Consider the following 27903-nt stretch of genomic DNA (forward strand, 5'->3'; position numbering starts at 1 on the left):
TTTTAATTAATTCATCTGAAGAAAAACCTCATTCAGGTTTGACATACATTTCTATTTATGCAGAACTTTAACAACTCTTTCACCTCTCTTTATTAAAAACCTTCTTTCCTCTGCTGTTTCGCAGGTCTTTCGGTGTACCGGAGGCAGCTCCAGCACCAGGAGCCCTCTCACAGATGACATGAAGGGAAACACGGGCACATCCTGCCACCCTGCAGGCCTGGCAGGTGTCTCTGCATGTAACAACATCTCACAGAGGTATATTCTGGGAAAGGACAACAGATAAAAGTATGCCAAACATTGAGCAAGGTCCTATTAATTTCTCTATGATGTAGCCACAGATATGCGAGATGATAGTCTGCCAGGCCAGGAATGCCCAGCTTTGACGCAGGTTGGGATTTAGTTGCGCAGCTCCAACAACCCCCACCCACCGCTTTTCATTGCCCTTGGCTACAATCAGTCTACATCCCAACAGCTGCCCGCCCTCATTCCCTCCATGCTACTGATGCCGCAGGAAGATTTCACTGACAGATAGCCTTCAGCAGATGGTTCTTCAAGCCCGGTTGCTATTTAACTACAGGATTCCACGTTTAAATCTTTGCTTAGGCAGCTGCATGTGCACCCCTGGCCATGCTATTAGATTTTCCTTCCCCTTGCATTAAAAAAAAAACAAAAAACAGGTGAGATAGGGGTAATCAGAGACTTGAGATGAGTTTTTGACAAGTATTGTTCAGACCGCGTTCCCAGTTTCTCATCTTTCACTGGTGCATTGTGAGCATACAGATAAGTTCCTGTCATGTGTGGGTTCCTGCATCTGACACTTCACACTCCACGTTGGAAGCCCTCCAGTTGCCAAATCTCTGCCCATGAACTACGAATGAATTCAAGTTGAACTCTCTTTGATTGTAGGCCTGAAGATTCTGATAGAGCCTGAACATATTGGTTGTTGCCTTGTTTCGTGTCTATGTTGACATTCTTTCTCTTCGATGGACCAAATGAAATATTTTTGTTTTCATAAAGAAATTATTGTTGCAATGCACATTATTTATTTAATATATATTGTGTGTGTGTGTGTGTGTGGGGGGGGTGTCGCTGGCCTTTTTTCTGTAGCTCAAAACACAACATAAAGGGGATTATAGTTATGCACTGACTTAAAGGTTAATGCTACACTAGCAGACCAATAAGTTTCTGGATATTCTGTTACCTGGGACCATATAGTGAGTTCACTCAGGGCGAGTTTATAGAATAAAACATATCTTATGTCAGTATATTTGTCTTGAAGACTTTGTCTGAAATACTTGAATTTTGTGCATGATTTTCTCAGCTGATGATTGTCATCATGTCGATTGTGCACAGATTTCTAGTTTGCAATGCAGTACAACAAAAAATACTGGTAGTAGATCGTGTTTGTAACGTAATGAATGTCATGATGTGGATTTATTACTGTTAAAGCCAGTGCATGCTGTTTCACAAGACTCAATGTTATAGTGTAACTAGTTTTGTTCATGACTGTTAACAGTGTACAATGCATGGAAATGGAATATTGCTTTGGGACCATTTTGGGCAGTTTGTAGCAAGCAAGATTGAAATGAAAACCTAGAAGACATCGAACATGAGTATTGTGTCAGTAAATGTCAAACAATGAAAAAAACGAACAGATCTATCCAACTGTCCATTTTTTTTAATAAAAAAAAAAAAAAAGTGTTTCCAAGAGTAATAAAAACATTTACAGTTTGTGATCTAGTTGAGTTCACTTAGTGACATACATCATCTCATACAACAGAAAGGCTTCACTTTTAAATGAAACAATCCCTGGAATCACCATCCTGCTGCATTACAGAGGTAAACATAACCTTGGAAATACTAAGAGGAAATAAAGATTGTTTTCCAGCATGTTTTCTTCTTCCTAACGTCATTTTTTTTTTTTTATTCGACAGCATTAAATCCTAAACAAACAGTGTAGGGAGCCGTGGCGTGCACAGCGTCAGCTTCCAGCTCGGACATTCAAACGTGTCCTGTGTGTCGGGGCTGAGAGAAGTGTTTGCTCTCAGCAAACAAATCATTTTTATCCTACTTTCTTTGACGCATGCTGAGGTTAGTCTGCATTCTCAGTCTGTTCTTGGTTTCAACCATTCCGTGTCCTTGAAAAAGCATTGGTCATAGCAAGAAAAGTATTGTCCTGTTCCTCTTTCAGTGAAAACAGGCTTTGATTACCAATAGTCATGTGAGGTACAGGCTTTTTTCAAAATACTGGAATATTTGAAAAAAAAACAAAAAAACAAAATATGAGAAATACTGATGTGAAAAGGCAATGCTGAGGGTCGACAAGAGGTCTGATGGGTTTGAGAGCGTTGTTGATGAAGTGGTGTCTGATAAGTTTTGATAAATGCTGCCGATGATCGTGAGCAGAGAGGTGGTCTGCTTTTTCATTCTTTTTTTTTTCCTTGAGAGACCTTGGGGGAAGGCTTAAGGAGGAAGGTGTTGGTACTCAAGGAGGAGAAAATGTACCCTGCCCACTTGAACTCCACCCGCGTCCGAGTAGTGCTGCGAGCCGCCTCATCCCACGTCTCTTGCCGGGGCTTGAAGCCCCGAACTTTAGCTGCACTTGCAGGACTTGACGACCATGTTTGAAAGCTGCTCAACTTTTGGAGAGCGACCCACATAGTAGAGGATGGTGAGGGGCTCCAAGTCCTGAGGAACACAGCATGGTGAGGCAGATGCTTCGGGATTCAATGTGTTGTAGAGGCTCAGCATCTGTGAAAAGAAAGAGCAAGAAGAGATGAGGATCAGCAACTCCATTTCTAAACACCATCAGAACTTTAAAGTGCCGTGGTGCTTTGCCTCACCGAGCTGTGGGTGGTGTCTGCGCTGCGGAGGTATGGACAGGGACCAGAGCAGAAGTTAGCATAGTACCCTTCCGGCTGATGGATCCACCTCCAGCCCAAATGCTCCCGGAAATTGATATACAGTCGTCGCACACAGCAGTTCTCCTCATAATTGCTGCAGAAAAGAGAGGCAGGATTACACTTGATTTTCAGATAGTACAACTTTTAAAAGCTGTTCACATGTCCTCCCTACGGCCTTAGTCAGAGATGAGAGAGAAGTTCAGAAATTCCACTCTTAGGTGTGCCCTTATTTTCCCTCTTGGAGGCAGCCCAGGTGTCTTTGGTACTGCCTGTCTGGCTGACGGAGGAAAATCGAGAGCTGAGGAAACACTATGTAAGAGGAGGTAATGCTTTCTGGTACTGGGACAGATCCTGACCTGTATCATACCTCTCTCATGCTTGTCTGAGTGATTAACAAGCTTCTTCTATGTATTCCCTGCCCATGTGTGCGTCTTGCTTGTCATATTTTTCAGATGTGACAGTTGATATTTCCATTTCGTTTTGCTTTGGCTTATACACTATTTGACATCATAGCCACTTATCTGCAAGGCTTTTCATGTCCAGCATTGGAGCTGGTTCATTCCTCATTATTTCACAAACTTCAAGACCGTAAACAATAGTCAAAGCAGTGCGTTACATTTTTCGGCCTTACTTGAAGCAGTAATTGGTGTCAATTGCTCGCTTGCGCCTGCGGGAGAAGGAGTGGGTATCCAGCCTGTGGGGAGGGAGCATCATGAGGATGAGGTGCGGGTACAGCTCCTTTTGATTTTTCACACTCGGATCACCATAGTCCCAGTCCACACCTGCAGGAGGAGGCAAGGAGGGTTTTTAAAGACAGCTTTGCTTCAAAAGCTGACAATCATAACTTTTACATGAGGACAATCTTCAGGTTCAGCTTTCCTTATTTCTGTCTCGCTCTTCATCCCTCTGTATTTAACACTGCTCCTTCTAACTTCCCACCCCCTCCCGGGCCTGTGTCTGCTCATCCAATCTATCGCTGATAGCTAAAGCAGTTGATATCTCAGGAGAGATGCTGGTGGATGTGTATGGCCCTCTTTAATTTGGGGCCAAACGTCTGAGCGCCGTCACAGCACATTCCTTGTGGCCAGCCCAGTCAGGATTGTTCCCAGGACCGGGGGCCCCAGTGCTAAGTGAGATACCAGATCAATTGTATTCCCATGCTCTATGCCTCTCTCTTCCCTTAAGAAAAGAAATTCATCATCTTCACAAAAAAACGCCTAATTGACTATTGCTGCTTGAAGAACATGTTGATGACCGGACCAAAAGAAACTTTTCAAGATCAACCAAGTGTTTGATGGTGTCAGAACTCTTATTCAGCCTGAGGGACAATGTAGGAGAACACACAATTACATGGTGACTTAAGATATCATCCACTGCCTTTTGTAAAATACAGAGCCCACTTTGCCAACCTGGTATCAAATGGGACGTACAGCAGAGGCCATGTACTACTATTTTGTATTTTGTATTATTACAATCACAAATGTGCTGTAACTTGAATTTATAATATATATAAAAACTCAAAATGTTATTTTGGAAATTTGTAAAAACAGGTTTTACAAACTAAAATAGGAAGAAAATTTGCCTAAAAGGGCCTCTTGAATCAAACAGTCTCGAGACCCACTAATGCAAATCATCTGAAAAATAAACAGCTTCAATAGCACTGCTCAGAAAAAAACCCACATTTTTCATCACAGCTGAGATGCTTATCTTTAACTTAGACAAATCAAACACAATTCAAACAAACCAAATCGTTATCTGGCTCTTGATTGTGAATAGAAACTGGCAGGGCATCTCTTTGCTTTGAGACCAAGAGATCAAAAGCAGAGACAAATCCCAACCAAGCACAGACTCAGCGACCACAGTCTGGCCATGATGACAGAGCTACACAAAGACCCAAAGCTAGATTGAGACTGAAATGCTTTCTCAAAGACGACATATTATGTTGTTTCATTGTTTGGCTTCTCTTCAGTGTATTACAAAGCCTTTTTTTATGCATATAAAAATAGCTACAAAGTTTCTGTCCACAGCAGAGGAATCTATTCTCCCTCACAGAAGAAGTTGCTCCTGAAATGCCTGAAACATTTTGTCAGTAGTCCAGACATTTCTTCGCTCATTTATCTGCATCACCATGGATCCCAGAGGCCAGTTTGGCATTCGAATCGGCCTGGTCTCATGAAAAGGCACAGCTTCTGCACGCCCAGCCTTGTTGAATGTTAATAATATATGTTTTCGCTTATTAATGAAACCTTTTCTTTGAGAGTGAGCTTTTTAGGTAGCATCAAGTCATAGCAGCAAAAGTATATAATTGCCTGAGTGGGACAGCAGTGAGACGTCACACATTTGACAAATAGCTTATATAACCTTAAATTCAAACAGATGCACACATGCACATTGAATCCAGTTGTGTATTGTCTGCTTGCAGGGAGATGGGGTTGAAGGGTTGAAACTGTAGGTCATGTTTAGATTATGAATGGTTACTCCTTTTTAGACTACGTGGAAACTTGTATAATAACATTAAAATCATATGGATTCATAAATGAAGATCTTTTTCTAAAGTTTGACATGGCATTCAAATACATGTATGGTGAAAAACTGATAGGTGCTGACTGACGTATGGAGATGGGCCTTAAAGGAACAGGAGCTCAAATGATGCTTTTCCAACAGAAGGTGACAAGAGGTGATCCAACCATGTACAGTATCAGAAAAATAAGAAGTTCTTTGAACATTAAAGATATTTTTTGTCCCTTTTTTTCTTGATGTGAGGTTATGAGCATTCAGCAGTTAGAAAACTGTGTGTAGAATCAGAAGCTTTTCTGACGTGAGCTAAAGTTACTCGAAACGGGGCCACCACAAAAGCTCTTTTTTTAAAAATCTAAAACAACTTAAATCTTATAAATTCTGTTTTGAAAAAGGTGCTCTTCTGGTGGCCTATTTATCTGGAAAGCCTCACATTCTCCAAACAAAGTGCACTCTGACTGCTGTCAACCGCAGGTAAGACATTGCTCATAAGTACCTCGTACAAAAAAACCTTAAACATCCCTTTAAACTAAAGCATGTAAGCTTTAGTAGACCCCAAACATTTAACTTTGAGCCTGGAAATGAGCACAGTGTGGGTTCTTTAAAACTACTATTACTTTTACGAAATGTTTTGCAACAGATGATATTTAACTCAGTTGGAAGATCGATACTCAACTAGAGTACTAATCCAGCAGCCATTAGTTTAGTTTTGCATGAGGTGTACAAACAACTATCCTTGTTCTATTCATCCACGCAAGAAATAGAAACAGACTAGCCTCTCCCAGCCACAGGCTAGCTGTTTACAGCCAGTAGGACTCTCCCATGTCACATAGGACGTCACAGAGAATCGACTGGGAGGTGACTGGCTCATGCATGAAGCAGCCATTCTAAGTGGATTATACACACTGTACGATTTTAGCCATCTTATAAGTTTGCTGCAAACCACACTTTGCAGCAGGCCTCTAATAAACTTTGTCACGACATCTTGTTTGATGTATGCAATGATGAGACCTGCTGTTTTTAGTTGGCTTTGAGGAAAGTTGAGCGAGCGTAAACCGTCGTCAAGGATGCACTATTCACCTGTACCCTTCAATGATAGACAATGAAGCAAAGAAATAACCCAGTCCTGACATTAGTGGTTTTTATGGTTATGGAAAAAATCTCCTGGAACATGGCTGGGTCCATTGTTAGGAAAAAGTAGATGAAATTATGCTAATTTTGCAAAAACTATTTCAGTTATGTTTAGCTTGTTTGGTTCCCATCTTCAGAGTTTAGGCTGGTAGACATAGATCACAGCAGCAGTCGCAGCAGTCAGAATGATCATCCTATTTTCTGACCGTTACAAGGACGGTCTCTGAACCTTTCTCGCGGTCTGATGTAGAGGTAGAGATTTTTAGCCAAGACCAAAGATATCAACACGATTCATTCAAGCTGGTTACCTTTCATCTGGGACAACCAAAAAGCGGACAGTAGATAACAAACTTTAAACCACAACTTTGATTTTTGCACGGAGTAGAGAAATAAATATTTTAACCATAGATGTGCTGTGGGTGGCTAATGATTCTCTTTGCCACCAGTGTTTGTACTAAAATATGCTAAACATGCTCATATTTACTGTTCAGACACGAGAATAGTATCAGTGAATACAATAGGTGCATTACCTCGTGTTATAAAGGTATGCACTAAACTGAATTTGACATCTAATATGATCTAATATCTTAGGCTGCAGCTAAATAACTTAAACATTATTGTCGTTCACTTTAACTTGTTGAAATGAAAACTGAGGAAGAAAAAGTCAACACAAGCTCTCGGAAAAAAAAGAAATCTAGCTGATAAAATTCCAAGCCACGTAAATCCCTGAGGTATCGAATGTAATCTCACCGTTGAACTTGACCTCCAGCACCTCCTTGACTTTCTCAATGATTCCGCCATTAGGAATGAAAGTGTGGCAGGGACAGTGCACGCTGATCTCCAGGCCAAGATTGGTGTCTGAGGAGAGATCAAGAGCAGAGGGATGTGAGGAGAGGACATTTTTCCCTGAGGCTATTAGGCTTCATTTTTAAATGAAGCAGTGCTTTATTGGCAGGATATGTAATAAGGTGTGAAACGGGGAAAACTTGAGGTGTCCCACTCACGTCGGTCCATCAGCCACTCCCTCACTGTCTCTGTCACATCAAAGGAGACCCACTCAGTCGTCCCCTTGGTCAGAACGTTCTTCGCCCCAATGTACCGCTGTTTGATTTTGGGGTTGTCTTTCTGGCGGATCTGTGAGGAAAGATGAAAATGTGACCCAGCTGCATAAACTTTTTTTTTCTCACACACACACACACACACACACACACACACACACACACACACACACACACACACACACACACACACACACACACACACACACACACACACACTTTTTACACACAGAATCAAGGCTGTCTGCCTGAGCCAGACTCTCCAGGATGCCTTGGGCCAAATGTCTACTCTTCATGGAAAAAGTGACTCCCTGTGTTGATATCCCCATTTTGCAAGTTAATGCCTGCGTGTTACCCTCTTGCCAATGAGAAACTGGCCGTATTTCACATCAGCCATTCAAACTTTGACTTAAGCCTCTCAGATTCAGTGTCACACAGTTTTCAGAAAAAGAAAGTATCTTTGAGGGCATTCACATTAAGATCCCGACTCCGCAAACCTGACGATGGAGGAAAATAACAGAGTAGGTTTCAGACATTTATATCTACATCAGCACCTTTATGGACAAAGGTGTTTATCTGTAGTGAGAAATGTGTGTTTGGGTGGTGGGTATGAGCCCCTGGCTCCAAAGCAGCGCTATGGATAACCAGGTTCCTGAACATTGTCAGCATCTAATCTGTCTTCCTGTGGGAACGAGGGGCCACAGGACTGCCAGCGTCAGCCTTCTGCCAATCAGCTCCAGCCTGAAAAGTGTTGGGGCGAGTGAACGGCTCCATTTACTCCCACCGGTGGGTGACCCTGCCTCTATCTCCTCCTAGGCCCCTGGAAACAATCTTGAGGGCCTGACAGTCTGTATTCAGTGCTGGCCAGAGCCTTGTCTCAGAGGCGGTATGCAGTCCGGAGACGCTTGTCTCCCTGGCAGGAAATGTTGGAACCTGATCATTACTCCTAGTCTCTCACAGGAGATTAACGAGGAAGCAGAAAAAAAGCCATTCTTGCCACCCCATACAGACTTCGACCAGATGTATGCTTTAACACACTTTAAAGAAATGATCATAAACACACAAGCGCAGAGGCAGATATAAAACCCTCTCTTGATCTAACATGTATGGACAACTCCTTTGAGATTGACAGTTAAGAAAGAAGAAACTGCCGAATGGTAATGTGGGGTTTCTTAAAGACGGCTGCATAAGCTCTTAAATTTATCCTGATGTACAATCCATTGGACCATAAGCACATGGAATAATGATCAGCACATGAAAAGAGCAGGGAGGGAGTTGGACACCCTAATATAAATGTTTTCATCTTTCTCACTGACCTAAGCAGGCCTTCGGAGAGAAACAGAGCACATAAACCCCCTGCGCTCAGCTAACAGTGGAAATGAACGGTCAGTTCACACACCTGGTAGAGCTCAATCCTCTGCTCGTTTTTCTTGGCGCTGGGGTTGGGGATCCGCAGCGCTCGAAACTCTGCCCGGAACAGGTTGGTGGCGTTCTTCTCCATGAGCGACACGTTGAAGTAAAATGCCTTGGAGGTGATACTCTTAGGGCAGGAGGGCAGGTCATCTGCAGGTAAAGAGGAAAGACTGACTCATCGGGGCCTTTAAAAATGTTATACCTCCTAAAAAGAAGACGGAAACTCTTTTTGTTTCATCTACTTTAGATTTTATTCATCTGTTACCCCAATATGAACATGGTATCAAAGCCTATTTTTCCACAAATTTTAACAGTTTGCAAATAAAAATGAAAGTCCTATCTTTCTTTAAATATTTCAAGTCCATTCCTGGGAGCCATTATCACAAGCCATCTGCTAATGTTTTGTGTGTTAGGAGTTAGCAACAAGTTGAAGTCATGAAATGAAAACCAAATGGCCCATGTGGTGGTGGAGCAGGCCGCAGAGGGACAGGAGCGTGCTCCTCCTATTCCCACCAGCACTTGCATCCAACAGGTGCTCTGAGGGCTCAGACAGAAGCCAAGTGTTCCCTGACACTCGAAGGTCTGGTCAGAAACAAGTGGGCTCACGTGCCGGAGCAGAACAATGCCCGAGCAACCACTGAGGAGGGAGAATCCATCATGATAATAATTCCACTAAAAGACCTCTTGACAAGATTTAACCCTCTGTACACCTCAGTGTGATGTCTGCCTTTGTGATTAGACAGCGATTCCTTCTGAAAAGCTTCCTGTTAAATTGAAGCCTTTCCCTTTTTTTTTTACGCCATTATAACACGAAGCAGTTTATTATTTTAACAGGCAAAGCACATGCAGCGTTGAGCAAAACAAGCACATAGCAAACTTTTTATGAGCCAAGTGGAAACAGTCATTTACAGCCAAGCCTTGGTTAATTTATTACCTCAAGCTTAAGCTTTATTACCAAGCCTCAGATTTGCTGGTGGTTGAAAGGCGTATTGCACCTTTAGCCGATTTACACCTCGAGCAGTTTCGGGACAAATGGAAACTCAGCAGTTGTTTCCGTGTCATGCAAAAGGAACTCGCACATCTCCAACTATCTGTACTTCATTTGACCCAGAATTCTATTTCAGCATCCTCACAGTCATTATCTGGTGTTTCCACAGAGTTTTTTCAACTTTCCCTATTTATAGGTGACATTTTCAGTGATCATCCCCAGCCAGATATCTACCCAGTGTTTCCACACAATCTATAAGGAGGAAACCTCAGTAGCCTTTTCCTCCCCTCACTCTCTGCTTCTTCTCCCCCCTTACTTCTCCTCCTTTGCCTCCCCCACAGAAGGTGGAAAGCCCCACTTCGAGGAGAGATTTGAAATTCTAATCAAGTCTTTGGTTTCCTTTTGGATGACCTCATTTTTCCCATTGCAATGGTTTTAGGTGGATTTCACATTATGACTTATTTTTGCCAAGGGTCTAAAAAGTAATTTGTTCCATGTTGGTGAGCAGAGGGTATTGCTTGTATAATTAAAATGAGATACATTCACTAATTTTTTTTGACCCCTTACGCTTTTAGATTATTGCTCCTCAGACTTAGTATTGGGATGCTGACTCTGCAAACTGTGGCAGTGCAGATTTATGTCAGTAAGCTTCTTCTGGGTCTAATTTCTACTGGTAAATCCACTCAGAAGTGAAAGGCTGTGAGAGGGCTCTTTATATTTGAAACACTGTAAGTAAACAAATTAAACCTCCTGTTATCCCTAATGATTTACTTCTGTAACAGCTCCTGGATCGCATTCTATGAGGAGATTTTATTTATTTGGGATTTTACGAGGGTGTATTCCTATTAACACCTTTGCAAAAGTGTATATAAAGGCTGGACAGCAAAACTTCATCATAGACCTGTTTTATTGGGGCCATTTGGTGGTAAATCTGCACAGACAAGTTGCCTGGGAACAGACATTTGAATAGTTTTACTGCTAAGCCTCGCATTAAGTGCCTCGCCTTAATGCTATCGGCCACACCTTACACACGCTCAGCCGCATCCTCTCATGATACAGAAGCTCCCTGATAAACGCTCCCAAGAATCACCTCTCTTTGCCCTTTTGTCCGGAGGATACTTGGTGATGTCAGTCTCTCCAGAGCTTCGGGGAGGTAAACAAAGGAAATAGGAAGCATAAGTCGGCAGGTGCTAGCCAGCTGCTGTGGTGTCTAGATCTCATAAAGCATAGCAGCAATTTCTTTGGAAATGTACTCGAGTTCGAGCTTGAGCTTTTTATACACTTAAATTCCAGCATCTGGAATTTGAATTTGTTTTCATAATGACCCGATGGTGAGGTCTGATTTCCCCTCACAAAGTAATTATGGTCTTAATGTACAGAAATCAAACTATGCATCAAGACTGCGGCAGATTGAATAATGTGATGGACCTTTGCTCTGAAAAAAAACAACTCTTTTCCCCGCTTGATATAACATGAGGAAGCAAAAATGATGAACGTGCGGGAGCTGGTTGGAGAGATGCTGTTTCTTTGGGAGGAGGCCAATGTCCTCTGTCTCTGTTTGCTCAGATGACATCATCTTTCTACTATCCCATATATCAGATACCCTGCTGTCCTCAGCGCTGGTCCTCATTTTTTACTGACCCAACACTGAGTCAATGATTGGCTTGAAATTTCACTGAAACTGCATGATCTGATTTGCAAGGCACGGGTAAGTCAGTATCCTGCCACAGGTCATCCCTCAGCTCAAAGATGGCTGTCTTCCCTCACACACTGGTCTCCTGACAGCAGCTCTAAACTGCTGCCATCTCTGAATTTTGCCTCTTCGACTCACTGATGGCAAATGCAATGATTTCCATTAGTAGTAGTGTCTAGCGAAGTGGTCTGGAGTAAGTGGTGCATTGAAGTATGAGAGAAACGTTTCTGTTTAACTTCTTAACTGTGCTTGAAAAAAAAAAGAAAAAAAAAAGAAAAAACTTGACCACATTCCCAAAGACTCCCACCTTCCAAAAGCAGTGCATGTAAAACTCATTATATCCAACAGGAATGAAAAAGAACTACACTGCCAAATTATCAAGGTGACAGACATTATGTTTCTACAGATGCAACATGTCCAGCTTTCCGTAAAATTACATAATGGAAAGGGAGAGAAAGGTTCTCATTAATGTATTTTTGAAAGCCTCTTTTAATCTGAGTAATAACATCATTGGATGATTAGCTTCTGGCCAGAAAGTGTTGTCAATTGTAAGTCAGGTTCATGTCTTCTATTATCACCTACAGTATGGCCTACAGTATGATGTGTCCTGGGCACCTGGCCATCACTGATCCCACTCCTTAGACCTCTGTTTGTTTTGGGAGCTCTGGCTACCTCTGACCAGCGGATAAACCCCGAGCTGTGTATTTTTGAATGTCAGAAGCACTTTCTGGGACCCGTGAAATGGATTTGATTCAGGGCTTATGCTGAAGCTCTGCTCAGTGTCACAGCACAGCATAAACACCTGTTGATTTCAAAATGGTAACACCATACACCCGCTGACCTTTGACCGTGAATCGGCAAAGATCCAACTGCTCCACTTAAAACCGACCTCCCTCTGGAGAATCCGCCGCTCAGTGAGCTTCTGCTTCTGATTTATGGAACAATCAATGGGCCAGAGTTTATACAGGAAATACCAATATGGATGAACAAGGGAATTGGATCATAACACGCAGCTACTCAAAAGAAATAGTGGGGGAAATAGAGGTGAGCAACAGTGGATGAAAGATACTGGGGGACACACGGCCAGAAAATGGAAATGAGGTATTAGAGTTGGCAATAAATACTAAACTCAACAGCCTGAGAATTTTCCTCGCTTAGGAATGTGTCAGACTTAAGCTGGAGTTCCCATGGCTTTAGTGTGAGGTATGTATGTGGAATGGTGCTCATTCCAATTAGATTGTTTACTCTGCCCTCTCCTTTTGCACGACGCTCCACTGGTGCGTCTGTGCGTAAAAGTCGCACAGACACTAGTGGATTTGGATCCGTCTTGGAACCTGTGCAGGTAGGTAAGGGTGAGTTTCAAAAAAGGGGATCAGGGGATTTTGGGTACAGTTTGGCCACTTGCTGAATAGCACACGCAACATTAAAAAAAACAAAACAACAACAACAACAAAAAAACACGGCCATGCTTGCGCCTTAACAGAGAAACTTTTAGTGGAAATTATTGATTGAAAAAACAACAACTCACTGTTTTCTGGTGGACCATTGATCATGTTGAACTTGTAAATCTCTTTGGCGTAGTACTCAGTCTCTGTGTTATCTTGTCCGCAACTCTGCTGCCGGTCTCTTCCCAGCTCTTCAATGAGCTCCTTGGTGCTGTTATAAAGGGCCAGAACCTGATACGGTACCTGGCTTGGACCTGTTGACTGAGGCGGACTGGTCATCCGGAGTTTACTGAGGATCTGTCCCCGGACCGCCTCCACTCTCTTTTTCCTGATGTGGTCGATGTCCACAGTTGTGCAAGTGGATAGCGAGAAAGTCATTGTCACACAATTTGAGAGGAGGAAAAACAGAAGTGCTTTGCCCAGATTCATATTTCACTCTGCGAGTACTCACAACCAACGCTTGTCAAGTAAAACAAGTAAAAAGAAAACAAAGCAAAACCAAATTCCGATTTGAATAGAATCCCTTTTTATCTTTTCTTTCAGGTCGTGAACGAGTTCTGTTCCTGGAGGAATCCCATTTTTTCTCAAGTGCTATGTCATTTTTGCAAAATGCGCATTTGAATGAGCGCAAATCCGTGCCATTTTGAAAAATAATCTCAACTCTTCATCTGAACTCTTAATTACACTCTTCATTACCCCTTGTCTCATTCAAGCATCTCTCCCTTTTTGTTTTAATTCAGATGGAGCCAGTCTCTGCGCCGTGTCTCAATTTCTCCGTTCCACTGGGCTCTTCCCATCCACTTGCGCTTGTGGAGCCAGTGCGCCTGTTATCTCCCCGTAGTCCAACCTCAAACACACTCAGGAGCTCTCTTTTCTCACCCGTACTTTATAGCTACAAACTGTGACGTTTAGGAGGGAGGGGCAGCAATTTATAACCCGTGCTGGGACAATGAGCTCTGTCCTATTCTGAAATGTGCCGAAAAAGACTATGACCTGATGTTGTCAAATCTGTTTTTTTACTTGAATGCGCAAAAAAAAAAAAAAAAAAAAAAAAAGGTTTCGCAAGAGCAAAAAGAAGAAAAATCCTCTGATTGCATAGATTTGTCAAGGGAATATGTTGTTTTCTGGCCTCTCGACAGAGGGAGAGGACAAATATCTCTGTGTATGTGTATTTTATGAATACGATCGAATGAAGCCATGTTTCTGCATTCAATCATTTAAGGGACATTAGTTTGAAAGGGGGGATTTCACTGAGTACATGATTGTAATGTTAAAGTTTTTGGACAATATGAGTGACACTATTCACTGATTAAAACTTAAAATACAGATAAATAGATAGAGGGCCAAAGTTAACAATCGGTGTTTTAACAGTGCACAGGGGGACTCAGCCAGCTGCTCTGATCCGCCGTATTCTGCTACCGTTCAACGGCTCCACTGTGTATAAATACATGTGCGACACTGACATCTAGCGGATAAAGTGGAGAACTTTCTCATTTCAGTTGTTCTGAGTGAGACAGATTCTCTCCTGCTGATTGGCGTAACCATAGAGAGGGTTGCTATGTAACGCTTGTGATTCCGGAAGAAGCTGGCCGAGCTGTAGCCATGAGGAGAGATATGGACGATAACTTTCAGCTCGAAGACAATGGAGTGGCAAAAAACGTAAGTGACTTGTTGAATTGCAGTAAGGAAACAGGAGTAGAAACAATGTTAGTTTCCATTGCTGTAAGATGAGTTGAGGTCACATTGTAGCGAGCCAGCGAGGCTAGTGTTAGCCATCGACATTGTAAGTTAGCCTAAATCGCAAATTTAGCCATTCAGGAATTTAGATAGCTGTTTAATCGACCAGCCACCGGCAAGAACACATTATTGTTTGTCACATTTAGGCAAGAACAGCGGACTGCGGTGTCTCTGAGTGTCCAATGACATTAGCTGAACGGTTAGCTAAGCTAGCCCCATTCCCCTTAATGCACAGCTTGTGTGTTGGTGGTGCACGCCTAATTTTTCTCACCCTTTCGTCGGACAGGAGGGTGTCCAAGCAGAATACGTCCACATGGTAATTTATGCTCCACGTATTCCAGCTGTAAACAGGACCTATGGCCCTATTTATAGTAGTATAATAGTCGTATAATTTACACAAAAGTCACACAAAAGTTTTTAATCTACCTTCTTATGATTTATATTAAAAAAAACCCTCAGTTTTCATATTAAACCATCACCTTAAAAGTAAGTATGTATGTATTTTGGCAATGCTGATGAAATCATCCAATTGAACCAAAAATACACAGTTAATTCAAATGCATCTAATCAACATTTAATTTAGAAAAAAGTTGAGCAACCATAGATGTTTAGCCAGAACCAAAGTAAACCCTTTAAAGTGGAACTTAGTGTTAAATCAACAACTTGTTATAGTATGCAAACTCACTGAGCCAAACTGAATGCACCACTTTGCCAGGAAAACTTACACTCACAGAGCTGGTGATATGAATTGTTTACAGCCTGGCTGTGTTGAACAAACCGCATTGTTTAAGTGTTCGGGAACCGAGGAGACTGGTTGTTGTAGTTTTATTGCTTAATACAGGATTTCATCTGTCGAACTGTTCGGGACCTCTCTTGTCATATTGTTTGTTTCACAATGTACCAAATGTTTGGGTGAAAAATATGCTATTCATACTAACATACTGGCTTTTGAACTGTTGATGGTCCCTCCAAACCGGTTTTCCACATTGATTTAAGCCCATCTTAAGTTAGTTTGTGGTCAGATAAGTCATTCATGTCTCTGGATCTGACATATTAAATGGTTCTCTGCCTCATTCTTTGTGGACAGACATTTCCAACTTTCCAACACCAACTTTTTTCAAACGTTTTTTCAAATGTGTTTGCAAATGCTTTATGCGAGTGGACCCGCTGTGTTTTATATATGCATTTGTGTGTCAGTAGAAACATTTAAAACAAAAAAACATTAAACCATTAAAAGGATTTCTAAATGGATTCCCCCCCAAAATCACCCACATTTCTCAGATTGCCAAGTCTGGGCGAAGAGCTCGCCTTCCAGCAGACCAATCATCGTTCGAAGATTCTCGCCCCACAAGGAAGTCTTCCACCTCCGCTTCATTGGGAGAGGTGTGTAACCTCACGCTGACAGACAATCAACTTCTTGTTATTATTCTACTTTGTAATAAATGTCATAAAAATGCTTTTTGGTTTGTCTCATACATGAATTACAGAATGAGGATGAGGTGGGTAGCGTCACTATGCATGGCTTCTGCTCCTTATGCTTCAAATACAGTTTCAGCATTGTACTGTTGCTGTAGATATCTTGAGTTGTCGAACTAGTTTGCTTCACTTTAGCCGGTTAGTTTCAGTCCAAGAGATTCACCACCTCTTATATCACAGCACACACAGTTGATATACTTGGAATGAAGAGATTTGATAGCATGCTTATTTATGCAGGTTGGTGAGTTGCCATTTTTTCTACTTGAATAGGCATTTTGTCAGCATTCTTTAATGTACAAAACAGCTGATTTTTCATTGATGCTCTCTCTATGTGAGTGTCTGAGTGTTGGATCTCATGTGTTTGCTTTAAGCATTCTAAGCATTACTTTACAAACTCTACAACTCTGTTCAAGTTTGTAGTTGTAAATTATCTCATTCAGTCCCTGTGACTCTACCATCAGTATCATACATGGATAACTATTCAGTGTAGTGATGGTAAATTTAGCCTTTAGGATGAAAATATATGAGAGAAGTCGAATAAAACGCAACAGTGGAAATACAACAAATAACATCACTTTGCTATTGTTGGCGTGTATGGAATCGGTCACGTCTCCTGCTCTGCCAAACTGTACGCCAGCCAACATTCCCAAAGTAAAATATTCCAGCAATGCTCTTGCTTTAGGGTCTTCCCAAATTAGGCCAACTTCCCTAATGTATGAACCAGTATTTTCTCGCGCCCTCTCTGACCTGCTGTGAACATGCAATACATTTTTGTGTGTCGTGCAATTGGGTGTTTTTTTTTTTTTTTTTTTTTTTAATCTTTTCTTTGCAGTCTTTGTTTATCAACCCCGTCTTCTCCTGCCTTATGTACCCAACTGATTGGTCACATTCTTGACATCCTTAGACTTAGTTGCTTTTATGGGCTCATAAGGATTGGCCACCACGAGTTTCTTGCCCTAGAGACTATCAGAGAGTCTTAAATTAGAAACCACAAAGGCTAAGCTAATTGCCTTAACAGCCCTAACTATTTTACTACATCTGTGAGGTTCATATTTGGTCATAAAAAAATCCCCGGCAGAGTTTGTTGTGTTTCTCAGGACACTTATGGTCCTCTCCATTTTTGTTAAGTGAAATAAATGCCAGAGGATGAATTTATTTCATTGCAAGGACACTTGACATTGTTATCTAGTCTCTCATGAAAATGATTCATTGTCCGGAACACCAAATAACAAAAAACAGACAGTCTTCATATTTCTTAAATTAATTCTGTAATCTTGCTTAGAAAGCCTCGGTTGTCTTTGTAATAATTTCTGTTCTTAATAAAGAGACAGTTACTAATTACACAAAGTTGAGGGAGCTCGTTCAGCCTCAGCTCTCTCGATTAATGGTAATATACAATAGAGCAGAGTGGGCTCCCTCCTCCCTCTGTCCTGCTTAATGGTGATATTCAAATTTATAAATGGCTTCGATAAAGGAACCAGCCATGAAAGATTATTTCCTCTTTCATCATAAATGGAAGAAATTTGTCACGAACACTTTGTCCTTTGCAGACCCAATTTAGTAATGAGAAGTGTTGTGACTTTTTTTTTCTCATTCATTTGTCTGGTGCCCAACCTTATGCGTTCAGAGGAATTCATTCATACAAGTGCTGGTCTCAGGGTCCCGTTGTCGGGATCTAGATATACACTTGGTTTACTATTTTGAGAATCAAAGAAATAGAGTGAGTGTTTTTTTTTTTTTTTACACCCCCCCCCCCCCCCCCCCCCCCCCCCCCCCCCCCCGATCTATTTTAGGTCAGACTTAGTTCCCACACTCTGCTCCATATGTTCTACTGCAACAAACAGGCAGTACTTTAACCTGTAAATGCATGTCGATGACTCCTCGCCGCATACACTTGGAATGTTGTTTGCCGTGCGGGAGCTTTTTTTCTAGCTTAAAACTTGTATCAGAGAACAAGATGGGAAGATAACCTTAGTTTAAATGGTCGACATACTTTTAGCAGGCTATTAAGCTTATTTCCTTGCCTTCTGTTGGGATTTTTTTTCCCCATCTGTAGATAAGAGGCTCTTCTACTAATACATATTTCTTTTGTGTCTCTTTTGGATACTTTTCTACTCGTATAAAGCACAAAATATGGTCAAATCAACTCTGTTTTAAACATGCATTGATTTGACACAAATGCCCAATGATTATGATGATGTTTAAAGCTCAGCCATGCTATTTTTGTGCTTTATTTTCGAGGATCAAAGCTTAGTAGTGGTCAATATGCTTTCCAAATAGGATTTATCTGTCATCTATGTTAGTGAGAAGACATGTTTTTTATTAAAGTGCTTTCTCCCCCCAGGGCCCCCCTCCTAAACCGGCCCGGCGGCAGGGTGGCTGGGCAGAGGAAAGCTCTGGGTCTGGTTCTGCCAAGTACGTATCGTCACCTTACCCCCCCCTCCCATCTCCTGTGGCAACAATGAAAGCTGGGACTGCGAGCTTGTGTTATGTGTTATTAATGAACTCTCATGCTGTTGAATGAGCTTATTTATCAGTGCATATTTGGCACTCAGGCTGTGAATCAACAAGGTTAGAGGGAGCCTGTCTGAGCAGGCAACTCTCCATTCGTCTTCATCTGTGAGCATGGCGGTAATTGACATGGTTAATGCATCAGCCACAGGAGGGCACTGTTAGTCAGCCAGCCACTTTATCACAGGGGTTCAAGCCCCTTAATCACCCCATACCGCCGCAGTCTGCTCTTTACACAGGGAGCACAACATGGAGAATTCATAAAATATTTGGAACAGATGGAAGGTGTTTGCCAGAAGCTTTGATCTGCAACTAACAAATGTAACACTTAATACTGTACATGACTGACTGAACATGAGACATTTTAATATACCATAGAGCAGTTTGTTCTTCCTCCTGCCACTGTTCCCCATTCCTCCGTCTCAGAGGAGATGAGAGCACAGAGGATGCATTTAAGTGAACAGGCGGAGTCAGCTGTGCTTATTTACGTAGTTTACTGCACCGTTAGTGCAGGCAGGGAAAACAGCAAACTCAATAGATCTTTCCTTTCACACAGAAGGTCAGCGTGTTGCATCTCCGCTTTTGCGTAACCCTGCTTGATTCCCAGTCTCAGAGTGATTGAAATACAGGAGGTGTAAAAGGGGTTTGCACGTGCATTGATCCTCTCTGAAACAAAGTAAGTAATGGTCCCCCCTGGAACCGGCAAGGACTTTTCCTTTCAATGTCACCCCTCATGCTCAATCACCACCGCCCTCCTCCCACTAATCCCAGCGCAGAAATCCCAGGATTTGTCGATCTATCACTTCTAATTGACACTAAATGATCTGTCAGTTTATTGATGAACCTTTGAAACCAGGTTGTCACAATATATTTTATCCCTAACAACTTTTTCCAGACAGTTTTACCATGTCTATCGCTTTGCCTTACATGAGTCTTAATCAAGGGGCCTGTAATGTGTCTTAAGTGTCGCCCCCCCGCCCCCCCTCCAAGCAGGACACAGTCCAAGGGCAGGCAGGTAGGCTCCTTCAGCTCATCTTTGCCTGGTTGGACGAGCCCAGTCATGGATGTTGGTCTGGCATCAATCCACCTGCAAAATATGGACAAAGCACAGATGAATATTATCATCTGAGAACGAGATGGCTCACATTTAATCGTTTTCTTTTTTAATAATTTACCTGAATTTAAAAGTTGCAATAGTGTTATACAGGTCAAAGAGGAAAGATTCGCTTCAAAGGTTATAAAATAAGGAAAAAAACATCCCTCAAAATCTTCCTGGAATCAAACAGAAGACCCTTTTATTGGCGAAAAGGTATGGATTAAAGCTATAATGCAGGTGCCTCTGTGTCATATAAGATTTGATTCATTTTCAACACTTGTAGTAAGCAATTAATATCTTTGTGTTTTAGTTATTGCTTGCCGTCTGTGCTTTTAAGTTAAGGTGGAGTCAAAGAATCAGAATAAAATTGTGGGAAAAGACCAGTAGGGGGCACTACTCAACAAGAGAACTGGCAGAATTATTTTGGTTAATCAAAGAAGATTGAAATTTGCTATATTAAAACACATTTCTGTCTATTTATCAAAACTACTAAAAGAAGTGAGTATATGGTTTTATTAAATGATGGCGTTTGCCATCTGTCTCAAAAGAAGTGCCAAACTGTGTTTCTGGGTCTGGCATGTTCTCATCAGCCGAACTGCGTGTACACAAGGAAGTCTGAAAATGGCTGAATAATTCAGCAGGACACGAGGATGAGACAAAAAAGACACTATTATCATAAATGCCTGATTTAGTGGAATTCCTCTCAGTCGATGTATGAAAAAGATGTTTCTGTGTGGGAGTTTGCTGATTACTGTTGTGTTGAAAGGGGGCAAAAAAGGAATAGTCTCTTATAAAGATGTTTGATTTGTGTAAAAGTTGTTCTTTCTGCTGATTTACAGATCCGCAAGAAGACCAGCAGCCGAGGACCTGGAAGAGTAAGTTGCCTCAGACATCTCTTCCATTTTACATGATATTGTATATTGTTTAGGTAAAAACAAAAAAGAAATCTATTCTCAGCATGCTGCAAACGGTGCTGCACTTTCAGATTGTCGCAGCTCGAATCCTCGTCTTCTGGGAACAATCACTTAATGTGATTACAAAAAGTTTTATTGTTGTTTCCCTGTAATTTTAGTTTCTCACCCTCCCTCTCGCATCATTCTGTGCCTAGAATAGACATGAGGAGAGGCAGGTAGAGTCGTGCATGTTTTACTCATCATCACAGCTGGAGCTTGGTGCCTGAATGGCTGCAGCGAGACAGAGAGCAGAAAAATCCCTTATGTTGTGCTTCTGTCATAATTGTCCTCATAATATTTATTCAAACCGTGGCTCCAGCTGGGTTTGTTTTTGAAGAGTTTGTAGAGGTGATCTTGTCTAAGGCTGGCATGCTGGTCAGACTGACAGCTCAGCAACTTCCCATAGCAGAAGCTTCAGAAGGAGTCAGACTCAGACTGTAGAAAAATGATGTAAACTATCTAACATGAGAGGGAACAAAAGCAGGCACATCATCAAAGTAAAGTCTAGCAGCCAACTCACTCACTCCCTATGATCACCTCAACACCAGGCCTAGTTTTGAAAGCATTAAATAATTCATACTCTCACACTTCCTGCTTCTACAGCCGTCGCCTGCGACCGCAAACTCCCCAGGGATCCGATGATGAAGGAGGTGAGAGCACCCTTGCTGTCCCCTAGTCTTTGTTTCTCCTCACCGGCAAAGCGGAGCCCTCCAGTGCCTCTCCTGCACATTTATCCTCTGAAAGTAGAGCAGATAAGCAGGCAATCAGACCATCGCTTTTCAGTGATGCTCAAACCATATTTCTCCCTGGTCCCTGCTTGGATTCAGGTGTCGGGAGACTGCTTTTGACCACTGAGCATGTGGGCATGTCTAAGCACGGCCCTTTGATGAACATGGTGAGTGAATATGTTCATTTGATACGGAGAGTTATCAAGATGTTTCACACATGAATGAAAGATGGATGGAAACCTGGTGGAGGTCTTGTTCTGCAGCTTTAATGCTTCTGGTACCGTAAGCATTCATTTTTATTAAAGGAATGGTGGAATCACAAACTTAACAAAGCATTTAAGAGCCAACAATGTTGAAATACAGTATCAGAATATTTGGGTTGAGTTGAAAGTCTTCTACAGGAACTCAATCATAAATCTAACACAGCAAAATAATTAAAATGGTTATAAAGAAGAGGATGGACTGTTTGACTGGGCCAGAAATTAGTCTTAACCTTAATCCCACTGAAGGAAAACTTTTACAGCAAAAAGCACTCCAGCAAACTTTAAAGAACTTGAACACATCAGTGTCACAAAAATGACCAACAGATACTTTCAAGAAGAAGCTTCCAGATGGCTGGAAACATATAAAAGTCATCATTGTTTCTAAAGGTTCTGCAGGTAAATCTTTTGTTTGTGGGTTTTATTTCACAATCTGAAAGATCTGGCGTATTTGGTTAATTTGCATTCATATTTGAAGATAATCAAAAAACTTTGTGCTTTAAATTTCAGGATGCCAATAATTCAAATTATCACAGTAACATTGAATATGGGTCTGACTAAGAGTTTTGTGGCTGGATAGAGGCCATCCGCCATCCAGAGTGACAGTTCGTTACAAACACACACACACACACACACACACACACACACACACACACACACACACGTACGTGGACACACAGACTGTCAGGCAGGTGATATTGAATACAGATATAGGGGTAAGGCTGCTGCTTTGACTGAGTGACCTTTGGGCTCAACCATGCACACCACAAATAATGTTCGGACTAAGGTGTGGAATTTCAGTAAGGTGTCCAGTTTTCGTTGTTCTGTTTTGTAGTTCATATCACAGGGTCAGATAGCCACAGTGTAGACCAGTATGCATGAACCGCCCAGTTCCTGAGCAGAAGAAGGTTTCGACCTCAGTGTTTAGATGCAAACATTGAACAAATGAACTCAGCCTTTTTTTTAGAACCTGCACATTGCAACTATTGATATTCTCTATCATCATTTCTGTAAATGGAAGATTACGCTGTAAATACATAATGAAAAAAGTGAGAAGAAGAAAATGAATCCTTTATACAACTCATAGCAAAGCTGCAAACAAATTAAACTCATATTTATCCCAAAACATCAAATTTGAATGAACTATGTCATTTTTTTCCCAGGTTATCATTATATGGAAAGACTGTAAACTATTTCAACTTTCTCCCTGGCCTAACACTTATGTATTTTGCTGCTATTTTGTACTCTAACCTGGTATTTTATTTGCGGGTGTCCAATGAAAGATGGGATATTACAGTCAGAAAAATATAAATTAACTGGTGAATATAAGCTGCAGGGTTTAAGGTCCAGTAGATGTTTTTTTTTTTTTAACTCTGTGTTTCTGTATTATTTTCAAAACCCACTCTCACACACATATTGTCAACACAATGGCTAAAATGGCCAGTAGAATAAAGAGTACAGAGGTTTGGCTCTCTTGCAGTTAGTGCCGCCGGAAAGACTATTACTCTGTGAAGGGAGACCTCTTAATACAGAGCTGGAGGCAGGGGCATTGGAAATTACAGTGCTGAGGGTTAGTGAGATAGCCTCTGCAATCTTGATTATGTTCCCTACCCCTTATCCCTTATGTCCACTGGCTACAAGCACAGGGAGAAGGCTTGCCCAGTCCCCTGCTCCCAGCTCCCTGTTGAAAGCTCCCACAGCTTCCTGCTGGCCACTTAAAATAGCACCAATATCACAAACACACTAATCTTTTTCATACCTCACTCTTACACTGTGATGTGTTGAATATTGTCCTACGAGCCTTTTCAAAGGGATCTGTGCCTAGGTAATCATTTGACTGGACCCCTGCGTAGATTATAGGAGCCCAAGTGATGTGGAGAGACGTCCTGTTCTCCAAAGTCGCTGAGTGGCATGTACCCGCCGGGAGTATGTCTACATTCACAGCAAATTATCCCCTTTTGATATTTACATGCTTCAGCGAGAAAGCCGGACGTGGCTGTGTAATAAGGATACGCGTGGCCTGCTCGCTGCCAGACAAAAGCCACCTTGATACATGTCCAGCTGAGCGCAGGAAGTCTGTGTGGGTAATGTGTGCCTCGCTGAGGAGAGACAGCTCCTCCTGATGGAGTTGCCCTTTGAGTTGGCAGAAAACACTAGCTTGTTTGCAGCTGCTTTTATGGCCTGCTTGACCTCCTGTAATAGGTTGAATTTGAATCCCATTTGAAACTCTTGTTCCCTTTTTCACTTAATAATAGACTTTGCATATAGACAGCATATGCCTCCGTGCTTCACATTGAACTCTCATGCAGTGTGTTAATAGTACATTAACGGTTGAAGTGAAAAAGGGAGTGTGTGCACAGATAGACAACCCAGGAAGCTGTTTGCAGAGCTGGACGGCAAAGCTTTTTGATGTCATTGCACTAAGACCATTAAATTTGATTGGGAGTCCAGGGGGGACAAAATCTGCTGAACGCTGTGCTTTGTAAATGAGAGGACAAAGTGTCACCGGGGCCTCATGAATATGAAATACCTGCGCCCGCATTTATTTGGATATCAGAAACACAGATGAATCTTGTCAGCGGCTAAACGAGTGTGGCATTTTTAATTTGGTTTAATTAAAAAAGAGAAAGAAATAAGTTATCAGCAGAAGGCGGGGCTTTGGTTTTCAGAAAAACTTGCTGGGTTATGTTTTGACCTAGTTGTTGTCAGAATTCCTCATCCATCTGGAATCAAAATATTTCCTCTGCGTTGCACCAAAGATCGATATTTTTTCAAACTGAGTTTATTTTCGGGGGTTATTTTGATGGAATGGTGACATAGATGCCAAGATATTTCCCCACATCAGATTCAGACTTCCATCTCCTCACCTCCATTTAGCTCCTCTATTGACTTTCCCCTCAGGGTGCAGTACTGTGGTTAGAGATTACTGACAAACCTCTTCATGCAGTCCAGCACTCTCTTTTTCTCTTTGTCGATTCTTCTCTCTCTTGCATCCTGTCTTCAGTTTCTGTTTCTGTTTCCGTTCACACTGTAGAGCTAATACGGATGTGTAGTCGGCGTCCTCACCAGACAACATTCTTCAGGAGAGACCCTCACACCCTAAACAAGGGCTTCTCCAAAGCCTGTAACATTCATTTAACTGTCTTTGCTGTACAAAATGTGCATGTTGTTCAATCTTATTCATCTCTGTAATACTTTTTGAAAATTTAAATCAGCATGCACTTTTGTTAAATCTCTAAAAAGTCAAGTTACATATGTCAGTCTGCCTATTTATTAATAACTACTTAGCTGAATTTAGACCAGTCCAGCTGCATCCCTTATTATCCCGCTCTTATTCCAGTGCCTTCACATGTCAATCTGAAAAATGCTGTGAAAGTTTGCCCTGTCCTTTGTGGGAGCGGAGCCATCCTTTATCCTGTTGCGTTTTGCCAATTAAAGTGGGTTCCCACTGTTTTAGCAGCGGGCTGGCGGCTCCTGGTACCGCAGCCCCTGCCAGGCCGCACTGTGACTTCCGACCCCACACAGATGGGCCCGCAAGCAAATACTCTTGCACATGGCTGGATGCCGCCCCAGTTGGAGTGGCAGAGTGGACATGGAGGTCGGCCTACCGGCCACCGCAGGTCCTGGGGGTGGGTGGCGCTGACAGGGCCCAAATGCTAAGGTAGCAGGGGGTGCTTTCTGGGGAGCCCCTGGCCAGCGCCCCCCTCACAGCAGGATGAGCTGCTGCCTTGCCTCCTGAATATTCATGGCCGCATGGCTATTGTGACAGGGCAGTTCTTAAGAGGGATGTAAGGAAGTGCCATGCAGATATGATCACACGTAGTCTCACAAACACACACCCAGCAGCCACACACGGGGGATTTACTGTATTTTAATCAGGATTCTTGTATTGGTCGGCAGATGACAGACTTGTCATTTTTGTTTTCTTAATACTTTACACCCCTTCAAATGTCATCAGATGTTCTCTGTTTTTTTGTTTATAGATATTCCAGTAATCCCAGACCTGGAAGAAGTGCAGGAAGAAGATCTCACAATGCAAGTTGCCATTCCACCAAGGTAGTGAGCTCTTTAAAGTTACAATAGTTATTATAACCCGAGTTTGATACACACGTGTCACCCGAAACAGGTGAGGAGCAGTTAAGCATTGACCATGCACAAGACACAGGATCAGCGGTCTGCTCTGGTGACTGGGATGTTACCGGTCCTTCGCTCTTGCCGTTGCGGGGTCCCTTGCTTTATGTGTCTGAAATGGAGAAATAACAGTTTGATGTGATTTATGCAACTCTGTTACCAGGGTCCTTATTAACCGGACTCTTTGATTTACAGGGCAGTGAGAGACACGCCGACATGTGTCGTCTATGTAGCAGGGCTATGACAGTGGTGGAGGTTATTAGGCTGGAGCTTGCTCTCTGTGCGAGATAATATCCACATTGAACTCATTGCAGGGGCAATGTAGCGTGTAATGTGCAGTAAGTAGGACTGGCATGCACTGCTAGGCCCCGGCCACTTTGAGAGCCCCCCCACTTATTTCCAACCCACAGATAAGCAGCTGGGTTTCAATTTGAAGCATTTAACACTTGGCAACCATCTCATGTTCTCCATGGTCTTTGCTTGAAGTCTTGGAGCTTGATCGTGCGCAAACTTCAAACTTATCCAAAGCTTCTTCTCAGATATGCTTCACATGTAATGTAGAAGCATGATTCCTCTCTCGTGTTCTTTTAAGTGAAGTACAATTTTTATGCCAGTCATAGTTTATCAGAGGGCTGTTTTCCTCAGCCGTTTTGTCACCTTGTCTCTCTCTTAGCATCCAGGTGAACCGGGTAATGACCTACAGAGATCTGGACAATGATCTGAAGCATTATTCGGCATTCCAAACCTTAGTAAGTCAAGGGCATTTATTTTCATACATCTATATATCTTCTCTTTAATGTGGTCAACTTAGTTTTACAACCAACTTTAAGTCAGTTTTTACTAGCCAAGTGAATTTCTCTGAATTTCTTCAGGACGGAGAGATTGACTTGAAGCTCCTCACCAAGGTTTTAGCACCAGAGCAGGAGGTGAAGGAGGTGAGTGAGTTTTTAGTAAATATAGCTTGTGAGCTCCCAATGAAGGCCTGTCCAGCTGTTCCTAGAGCACCACGGGGAGGTTGCTACTCTTGTCTCCCAGGTAATCAAGATTTATGATGTGTACATTAACACCCTCTGCTCTCCTTCCCCCATTTTCCTCTCTTTGCTCCTTCTGGTCCTCTCGCTCTCTTTCCCTGCATTTCTCCATCTGCTTCTGAAATTCTTCCGTCCCTCTTTTTGTTCTGCAGGATGATGTGAGCTGGGACTGGGATCATCTGTTTACAGAGGTGTCCTCAGAGCTGCTGATGGAATGGGATCAAGGAGAGAATGAGGAGCTGGGGCAGAAGGGACAGTGTCTTTAGTTATTTTAACTTTGATTGCAGTTTGTTATTAAAAATGTATAAATGTATATACAGAATTTTCTTTCAAACAAAGTGGTCTGTGTAGAAAAAAGTGCCGTTTTGTCTAACCCCATTTTTGTTTACTTTGTGGGAATATCTTGTGTGTTTCGGTTTGTTAGTTTGAACTTTTACAGCCAAAAGGCATTTACCTGAAAAATGCAGTTTCAGATAAAAATGTCCTCTCTGTACTGGCAGCATTATCAGCACCCACATACAAGTCCAAGGTTGATAATCAGCTAAGCTGAAATCCAGTTGATTGTGTTCAAATTAACATTCCTCATTAAAGCCTACAACCTTATTGTTATTGACTGTGCCATTGACTTTATCTTGCAGCTCTTCGATAGGAGCAACCCTTTCTTCACTATTATCTCAAATGCATTGAGCAGAGTTCCCATTGACACCTGGGGGATTAGCATACATTATACCTTTTTAATGAATTAAGAGGAACGGATGTAAGTCATGAACAAGACAGCTGCTACTATAAGGTGTGTGTTCTTTAAAGTGTTGAGCAAATTCTTCACAAGAAT

At 42.1% G+C, this 27903-nt stretch overlaps 3 protein-coding genes across 9 annotated transcripts in view; 2 read left to right on the forward strand and 1 right to left on the reverse strand.

Moving 5' to 3' along the window:
- The window catches only part of ttll5 (tubulin tyrosine ligase-like family, member 5), a 54507-nt gene extending 52617 nt beyond the window's left edge, over positions 1–1890 (forward strand). For 5 of the 7 annotated variants that reach the window (XM_075448059.1, XM_075448063.1, XM_075448060.1 and 2 more), the window contains one exon: positions 125–1890. In XM_075448059.1, the coding sequence (XP_075304174.1) occupies positions 125–177 (53 nt within the window). In that variant the 3' untranslated portion in view covers positions 178–1890. The remainder of the gene's footprint in view (positions 1–124) is intronic. The other 2 variants (XR_012766755.1, XR_012766756.1) reach the window with 1 other exon arrangement.
- Positions 1661–14039, reverse strand: tgfb3 (transforming growth factor, beta 3). The gene is made up of 7 exons (XM_075448064.1): positions 13232–14039; positions 9009–9172; positions 7556–7685; positions 7302–7409; positions 3535–3685; positions 2844–2997; positions 1661–2751 (listed from the first exon to the last, which is right to left on the reverse strand). Exons 1-7 carry the CDS (start codon positions 13575–13577, stop codon positions 2593–2595), a joined length of 1212 nt encoding a protein of 403 aa, XP_075304179.1. The 5' UTR covers positions 13578–14039; the 3' UTR covers positions 1661–2592.
- Positions 14040–14706: 667 nt separating this feature from the next.
- Positions 14707–27674, forward strand: ift43 (intraflagellar transport 43 homolog (Chlamydomonas)). The gene is made up of 9 exons (XM_075447758.1): positions 14707–14807; positions 16167–16268; positions 18706–18776; positions 20808–20843; positions 21525–21571; positions 25893–25965; positions 26714–26789; positions 26913–26975; positions 27224–27674. The coding sequence occupies exons 1-9, from the start codon at positions 14751–14753 to the stop codon at positions 27335–27337; spliced, it is 639 nt and encodes a 212-aa protein (XP_075303873.1). The 5' UTR covers positions 14707–14750; the 3' UTR covers positions 27338–27674.
- Positions 27675–27903: the final 229 nt, after the last annotated feature.

This window comes from Odontesthes bonariensis, chromosome 17 (assembly GCF_027942865.1).
Source record: "Odontesthes bonariensis isolate fOdoBon6 chromosome 17, fOdoBon6.hap1, whole genome shotgun sequence".
Lineage (NCBI taxonomy): Eukaryota > Metazoa > Chordata > Actinopteri > Atheriniformes > Atherinopsidae > Odontesthes > Odontesthes bonariensis.

Bases quoted from the DNA above. Each gene is read 5' to 3' on its own strand.
- tgfb3 (XM_075448064.1), bottom strand. From the start codon at position 13,577: ATGAATCTGGGCAAAGCACTTCTGTTTTTCCTCCTCTCAAATTGTGTG. The intron at 7,410-7,555 runs GTGAGTGGGACA...ATCTCTCCTCAG, and splicing joins GGAGTGGCTGATGGACCGAC to ACACCAATCTTGGCCTGGAG. The intron at 2,752-2,843 runs GTGAGGCAAAGC...TTCTTTTCACAG, and splicing joins CAGACACCACCCACAGCTCG to ATGCTGAGCCTCTACAACAC.
- ift43 (XM_075447758.1), top strand. From the start codon at position 14,751: ATGAGGAGAGATATGGACGATAACTTTCAGCTCGAAGACAATGGAGTG. The intron at 16,269-18,705 runs GTGTGTAACCTC...TTCTCCCCCCAG, and splicing joins CCTCCGCTTCATTGGGAGAG to GGCCCCCCTCCTAAACCGGC. The intron at 18,777-20,807 runs GTACGTATCGTC...GCTGATTTACAG, and splicing joins TCTGGGTCTGGTTCTGCCAA to ATCCGCAAGAAGACCAGCAG.